The sequence below is a fragment of the Gossypium raimondii genome, chromosome 10 (genome assembly GCF_025698545.1).
Source record: "Gossypium raimondii isolate GPD5lz chromosome 10, ASM2569854v1, whole genome shotgun sequence".
Taxonomy (NCBI): Eukaryota; Viridiplantae; Streptophyta; class Magnoliopsida; order Malvales; family Malvaceae; genus Gossypium; species Gossypium raimondii.
This window is the reverse complement of record NC_068574.1, coordinates 8,824,815-8,832,742: the sequence shown is the minus strand read 5'-3', so window position 1 is coordinate 8,832,742 and position 7,928 is coordinate 8,824,815. Positions and strand designations below refer to the sequence as shown.

General features: G+C 31.1%; 1 protein-coding gene across 1 annotated transcript; it reads left to right on the top strand.

Annotated features, from left to right (window-relative positions):
- Nucleotides 1–625: 625 nt before the first annotated feature.
- LOC105775877 (probable WRKY transcription factor 75) lies at nt 626–1,650 on the top strand. Its single transcript, XM_012598374.2, has 2 exons — nt 626–1,069; nt 1,249–1,650. Exons 1-2 carry the CDS (start codon nt 735–737, stop codon nt 1,424–1,426), a joined length of 513 nt encoding a protein of 170 aa, XP_012453828.1. The 5' UTR covers nt 626–734; the 3' UTR covers nt 1,427–1,650.
- The last annotated feature ends 6,278 nt before the right edge of the window (nt 1,651–7,928 follow it).

The following is a 7,928-nucleotide window of genomic DNA, read 5'->3' as shown; positions in this document are numbered from 1 at the left end:
TGAAATTTTAAAAAATGACTTTTTTCACTTTAATTTATCATAATTTAGTTCTCATATTTTATAAAAATTGATAATATAGCCTAATTTATAAATGCAAAAATTTATACTATTGATTTTTACTATTTTTACTAATTTATTACATAGAAATCGATAATTTCCTTATTTTTGTTAATTTCATACTTATAATTTGTCAAGCTGCTAATTTTCGGACAATAATTTTATAAAAATGTCAAAATTTAAATGTGTGAATCAACCAATTAAACTTTGTTAATTTTGTAAAGTAAAAATAGAGTGTAATTTAAAATGGGAATAATTTATATTAAAATCATCCTAAAATTTTAATCAAATAACAAAGTTTGATAATTCAAAATTTTAATTATTTTCACATAATTTAATTTCTAATTAAAATTAAATTAATATAGAGGATATATTATTTGTATTTGTATGTTTTTAAAATGTGATGATACGAAAATATTTTATTGGTGGTTAAAATTTAAATATTTTAGAATATTGTAATTTAAGAAATTGAAATTAGAGAAGAATAAAAGAAAAGCAATCGTAGCGTCCACGAAACCGTTAACCCTATAAATATGCCCTTGGATTACTTTCAGCTTCTTTTACTGAGCTTTCTGAGTTTTATGAATTTGTACATATCTATTTAGCCTTCCAGTCCGCCGCCTCTTTTTTTGCATTAAACTTTCTTTGATCTTCTTCTTCTTCTTCTTTAATTATATATGGAGAATTATCAAATGTTTCTTCCCGTCTCTTTACCATCGAACATGGCGCTTAATTCTCAAGTTTTTGACAATTTTCATGGGGATACCTCAAATGGGATGTTGTCGTCGGATATGAAGACAGACAAGTTGATCCAAGCAGCACAAGTTAAAGAGGTGGTTGAAAATGGGGGATTTGTTGGTTCTGAAACAGAGATAAAATCAGGTGAGAAGGAAAAGAAGACAAGGAAGCCTAGGTATGCTTTTCAAACAAGGAGTCAGGTTGATATACTTGATGATGGATATCGTTGGAGGAAATATGGGCAAAAAGCTGTTAAGAACAACAAATTCCCAAGGTTGGGTTTGCTTTCCTTTTTGTTTCTTAATTTCTTCCATTGCATCTGCATGGCATGCGTTTCCCCACTATTCTAATGGATTAGTGATAAATGATCATTTTTTACTCTCTTGGTGCCGCCTTTGTTAAAAATCTTATGCCCACAAAAGCACGATTTTGACCATAATGTTGCATGCACAGAAGCTACTATCGATGCACACATCAAGGATGCAATGTAAAGAAGCAAGTCCAACGTCTAACCAAAGATGAAACTCTGGTCCTTACCACTTACGAGGGGGTTCACACTCATCCCATCGACAACCCAACTGACAATTTTCATCATATCTTGAGTCAAATGCAAATTTACACACCCTTTTAATATATATGAAACGATGGATTCATGCCTTGGTAAAGCTAGCCATACCAATCTTCACTTTCATCCTTACATGTGAAATATTATACTAAAGTACTTTGTAATCTTTGGAATGTTTTTTTTTTAATTTGTTAGGAGATGGGGTATATGAAAATGCAAAGCACTTTTGGAGTTATTTAGAGGTAAGTCAATGTGTTAAAAAGAATTAATTATCTTCAATACGTTTACCATTTAGTTTATTGCATCTCAAACTTAACTACTATGTTTGATGTAAAAGTTTAAGATATTATATTTTGTAAACTAAAATTTAATATTGAATAATATAATTTATCAAATCATTAGAATGATATAATTTTCATAACAATAAACTCAGTACTTGATGCGGAATTAAAATTAATTATTAAAATCATCATCTCGATAAATTAATTTTTTCCTCACAACTTTTCTTTTGAGACAACCTTTAATTAATAATGAGGTTATAATTTTCTATTTTATTTTTAATGTATGTAACCTTAGTATATTGGTGGAGTATCAATTTGTTACAAGTTCAGGTAACCATGGTTGGTTGTGACGGTAAAAGAATAATGAAATGGAGAAAGAAAACCAATGAAAACTTGTTACTTATTATTATTATTATTATTATTATTATTATTATTATTATTATTATTATTATAGCTCTTCTTTACATGAGGGAAAATTTTTTTCCTTTAGAGGTTACAAAATTATTAGATGAAAATATAATTATTTGGGTAGTAATTTTTTATAAAGAATTTTAATTTCTTAAATATATTTGACTAGTAAAATGTAATTACATTATAATTTTTATGTCATGTTTAGTGGTATAAATTGAATTATACAACTACATAATTTTAAATTCTTAACAAATTATTAAATATTATAAAACCGTCAATAGTGCTTAACAAAAAATCTATAAATAAATAACAAAATCTAAAATCAAATCATTATATTTAATATGTTATTCCAAGAAAATGTTCAAAATTACTAATAAAGTTAACAAGAAAATAAACATTCAAACAATTTTATCAAATTACTTAGTATTTCATAGTTGTTGAGTTATTTTCTCTAACATTAAAAATATACCTTTTGTTACCATTGAATGGTTATTAACCAAGTAAAAATTAAATAAAAATATAATTTAATTTAATTTAATTTAGTATAAGTTATTTAAAATAAATACTATATAATTTAATTAATTATTTAGTAATAAATTATCTTTCATCAATAAAATATTTAATATATTTAAAGGAAATTAGTAAACTAAATATAATTCAAAATAAATTATATGTACTGAAATTAAAATATATTTTTTAAATATCAACATGTTTATAAACTGTAATTGAATGTAATTATTTGTAATCCTAAGTAATTACTCCGATCCACATCTTTTCCGTGTAATTGGAGTGCTTCAATTACTTACAATTTAATAGACTCATTAATTAAAGTAATTATTCAAACATGCCACGTATGTTTAATTAAACAGTTAGAAAACACATCCTAAGCAACTAATCTCGGATGGAACCCCCACAGCATTGGCCATCAATAGGTCAATGACCCCTATAGGTAATCGTTATAAATGCATAATTCTCCATTAAAAAAACAAAAAACTCCTCTTTGCAAATTGATGCCACTAGAGAGATAATTGGTCTCAACCAACTAGTAACTAATTAACAATAACTATTTTGTTATACAATTATAATAAAATATGTAATAATTTGATTTGGGATCCGACTCAGCATACTTGTAATTTAAATAATCTCAGGCACTTTGTTTAAGGGGGACTCTCACTCTATTTTTTGAAGGGGAAGACCATCCCTTCCATCTTGACCTCTATTGATACTGTCTATCAACATAACTCTAGCAAATTCTAAATAATTCAGTTGAATTATATTTCTATCATTCACCTACTTCTTTTCTCTACCCTTCCATTTTTGTGTTCTTTTCTACTTCTTTTATCTTTTGTTTCTCTTCCAATTTCTTTCGTACGTAGAAAGCTAGGGTATTAAGCTACTAGCTTTCCCTCTTCTATTCAACATATACCTTTTGTCATGGTTTCTTTTTTCTTTCATCTATCTTTCTCTTTTCCTTTCAGTTTCTTTTCTTGAAAGCTAGGCTGTTAAGCTATAAGCTTTTCATAGCTAATCTATTAAGCAATTAACTTTTCACCAACATAACTAAGTTCGTTAGAGTTAGAACAAAAAACATGGAAGCTAGACTGTTAGAATACTAGCTTTTCACACACAACAATACCAACTAAATCTAGTAAAGACCTCTCGATAACATTAGCAATTTTGCTTTCACCTTACATAACTAAGTTCATTGACCAATATACCATATATAAGATGATCCAGAAATTGATCCACCTTACATATTCGAACTTGTGACATTAATTAGATGATGAAACATGATCGTGCAATGTAGCACCACATGAAGTATGAAGTAGTGGATCCTAATGAACACATTCTCCTTGAAGATCATCCATTGAGATCTCAAATACACAGTGCGTGTGAATCCTTCTAAAGAAATCTTGGTACCTTGAATTACAATAAGCTCCAAAGAAACAAACTATCAAGCAGATAGAGAGCAATAGAAAATAATTCAAGAGCTACTCTGATCCAAGACAGTAGATTCCACAGCAGATCGAATCCATCTACCAAACTGAATTTACTCAAGAGCATCAATAATTAACAGATCAAGTTATTTTACCAATCCACGAGCAACAAAGAAATAACTAACCACTTTCACATCACCTCAAACTAAGATTAACAGAGTTAATGTATTGAAACTAGAAGTAGCAAAAAAGAACAGATTGAAATTCATTCATCAGACTAGATCATCAAAGTGCACCAACTAGACCCAATAACGTTCAAGAATAATAGAAATAGATGAAAATCCTCCAAACAGAGCATAAAAAGCACAGAAAATTATCAACTACAGATGTCACTAGATTTAGCAAATACCTTCAAATGAAGATAGACAGACCTGCACCAAGAAGAGATGACAAGTACAGCTAGTGACAAGAGAAGAAAAAATCAAAACTAGAAGTTGAATTAACAGTGCACACCTCGTGACTGATCTCCTCAAGAGCTAGTGATCATTCAACAAGAAACAACCTTATCCCCAGTGACCAACAACTTTGACTGGTACCATTTTAGAAATTCAAGTAATGAGATGGAGAAAGAAAACTAGAGAAAAGTTTTTATTATATTTCAGCACTTCTTTTAAACGAATACAAGAAATGTATTTATAGCTAAACATTGGAGAGATAACTGCTCTCAACAACCCTGTAACAAATAAGAACCAACTGCAACAAATTCCAATGGTAAAATTAATTATTTCTATCTCAAATTTTAATCATTTTTCACATGTAACTTTTTTGCTGTTAATCTCTGTTTAAAGAAAGTGATTGAAATTATCAATTTCACACGTGAAATTAGGTTCCTAGGTTGTCCAAAACGCATGAAATGCCATGCACGCGTGCATGCACGGCCATTCATCTTTCCACTGTTTTCTCTTCTATTCGGGCAATCATCCGTATTAATTTGCTTTCGAAGAAGCTTCCCAAACATAACACCTCCGTCAAATCAGTAGCTCATCATGTCAGACTTCTTACAATTTTTTATTAATATAATATTTTTTTTTCATTAGTACACTTAATTTATTTTCCAGGTCAATCATTTATTTCCTTAAAGTTATTATTACATATTACATGCGCATACTTTATTTTTTGGTGAATTATAATAATAGGGTAAAGCCTGAACAAGAAAAATAACTACTCAAATCCCTTAACCATCAAACCATCACATGAGATTCTCACATGTGCATAATTTAATATATCAAAGAACCAATTTATACATTTTCTTGCACTACACCAAAACAGGTTTTTAGCGGTGTTTATTTAGGCCTTTAGCGGCGCTTTTTAGCACCACTAACGGTGGAAGCGCCGCAAAAAATGCCGCTATCGACAACGTCGCTAACGTTTGCAGCGTTTACAGAAATAAACGCCGCTAAAGGTCATGTTCTTTAGCGGCGCTTCAAAAAAACGCCGCTAAAGGTTATGTTTTTTAGCGGCGCTTTCTCAGAAACGCCGCTAAAGGTAATGTTCTTTAGCGGCAATTCTACGACAAACGCCGCTAAAGAACATGACCTTTAGCGACGCATACCAACAAACGCCGCTAAAGCTCATATTCTTTTAGCAACTCCTTTTCCACAAACGCCGCTACAAGTAATGTTCTTTAGCGGCGTTTTTTTCCACAAACGCTGCTATAGTCATGCTCTTTAGCTTTTAATTATGTATACTCTATTTTTAAGTGAATATATAAATGATTAATATATATATGTAAATAACACAATTAAGTAATTTGTTTCATCATATATAACATATAAATATGCCATTCGTCAATTAGTAAACTAATCATTTGTGTCACTTAGAACCCTAGTATCATAATAATAATTAAAAAACAATACGTATTTGTCATTTTTTTGAATTTGATACAAAAAAAGTCCTTAAACCCTAAAACTCATAACCATAAACCCTAAATCACCCAAACCCCAAAACCATACATTGTAAACTTTAAATTATAAACTGCAAACCGTTAACCACAAGCATCAAGCCCTAAAACACTAATTAACCTCTTAACATGACTAAAGCGGCCTAAACCCTAAACCCCAAACCTTAAACCCCAAACCTTAAACCCCAAACCTAAACCTACATCATAAACCCTAAACTCAAAACTCTAATATTCACAAAATAATAAACATTATATAATGATTAACCCTAAAACCCTAAACTATATACGATAAACTCTTTAACTTATAATAATCACTGAACCTTAATCACCAAACTCTCAAACCCTAAACCGAAAACACTAAACCTGCATCGTAAACCCTAAACGCTAAACTCTAATCCAAAAATAATAAACATTATATAATGAACCCTAATACCCTAAACCTAAACCATATATGATAAACTAAATATATAATAACCTACATTATATAATGCATCTATAGGTCAAGCCGGAACGATGCGTTTTGGTCAAAATTTCAATAAAAGCTGATATATAGCGGCGTTTTCTGGTAGCCACAGCTAATCGCGCTATAGCTCAAGACGAAACGCTGCGTTTCGGTTTAAAATTTTTCGGCGTTTTTTAGTTAAGCGCTGCTAATTGCGGGAAATAGCAACGTTTTCTACAACCGCCGCTATTGGCTCTATAAATCAAGACCAAACACTTTGTTTTGGTTAAGATATTTTGCGACGCTTTTCACAAAGCGCCGCTAATACTGTGATTTAGCGGCATTTTTTCATAAGCGCCACTAATTCTAATATACCTCAAGACCAAACGCTGCGTTTTGGTTAAGATATTTTACGGTGTTTTGTATAATGCGCTGCTAATACTGTGCTTTAGCGGTGTTTTTCCATAAGCGCCACTAATTCTAATATACCTCAAGACCAAACGTTGCGTTTTGATTAAGATATTTTGTGGCGCTTTTTATAATGCGCCGCTAATACTGTGCTTTAGCGGCGTTTTTGCATAAGCGCCACTAATTCTAATATACCTCAAGACCAAATGTTGCGTTTTGGTTAAGATATTTTGCGGCGTTTTTTACAATGCGCCCCTAATACTGTGCTTTAGCGGCATTTTTGCATAAGCGCCACTACTTCTAATATACCTCAAGACCTAACGATGCGTTTTGGTTAAGATATTTTGCGGCGCTTGCAAATAAATGCCGCTAATTGTGCTATATAATGGCGTTTTTATAGTGCGTCGCTACTGCCGCTATTCCTGAAGATTAAACGATGCGTTTTGTCAGCATTTTTACGGCGTTTTTGTTTTAAAACGCCACTAATAATGTTCTTTTACGGCGTTTGTTTAGAAAACGCCACTGAAGGTCTGACTTTTTGCGACTTTTTATAGAGAGCGCCGCTAATGCTAGATATTTATCGGTGTTTTATGCTTTGCGCCGCTAATGCTCGATTTTTAGCGGTGTTTGTCGTCCAAACGCCACAAAAGATGTCGCTAAAAGCCTGTTTTGGTGTAGTGTTGATAAAAAAAATATAAGTGATACATTTACTTATTTAAATTAAAAGTGATACCAAATAACTGGATAACAGGATAAGGTAAGAAAGGAAAAGAAGATTAAAAGTAACACAATACTCAGCTGTAGATGAGAAGTATTTAAGATCCTTTGAGGAATATATATACACTACACCAAAATAGGTTTTTAGCGGCGTTTTTTTAAGCCTTTAGCGGCGCCTTTTAGCGCCACTAAAGTACTTGCGACGCTTTTGGAAGTGCCGTAAAAAATGCCGCTATTGACAACGCCGCTAACATTTGCGGCGTTTATTTCTATAAACGCCGCTAAAGGTCATGTTCTTTAGTTTTTCCTAATAAATAAATCACATAGTTAGGAACACAATATATATTTAAAAAAATGCAATATAAGTTACAAGCAATGAATTAAACCATTAGAAAATAAACACTATAAATAA

Coding starts and splice junctions, on each gene's coding strand:
- LOC105775877 (XM_012598374.2), top strand. CDS start 735: ATGGAGAATTATCAAATGTTTCTTCCCGTCTCTTTACCATCGAACATG. Junction 1,070..1,248: donor AAGAACAACAAATTCCCAAG/GTTGGGTTTGCT, acceptor TTGCATGCACAG/AAGCTACTATCGATGCACAC.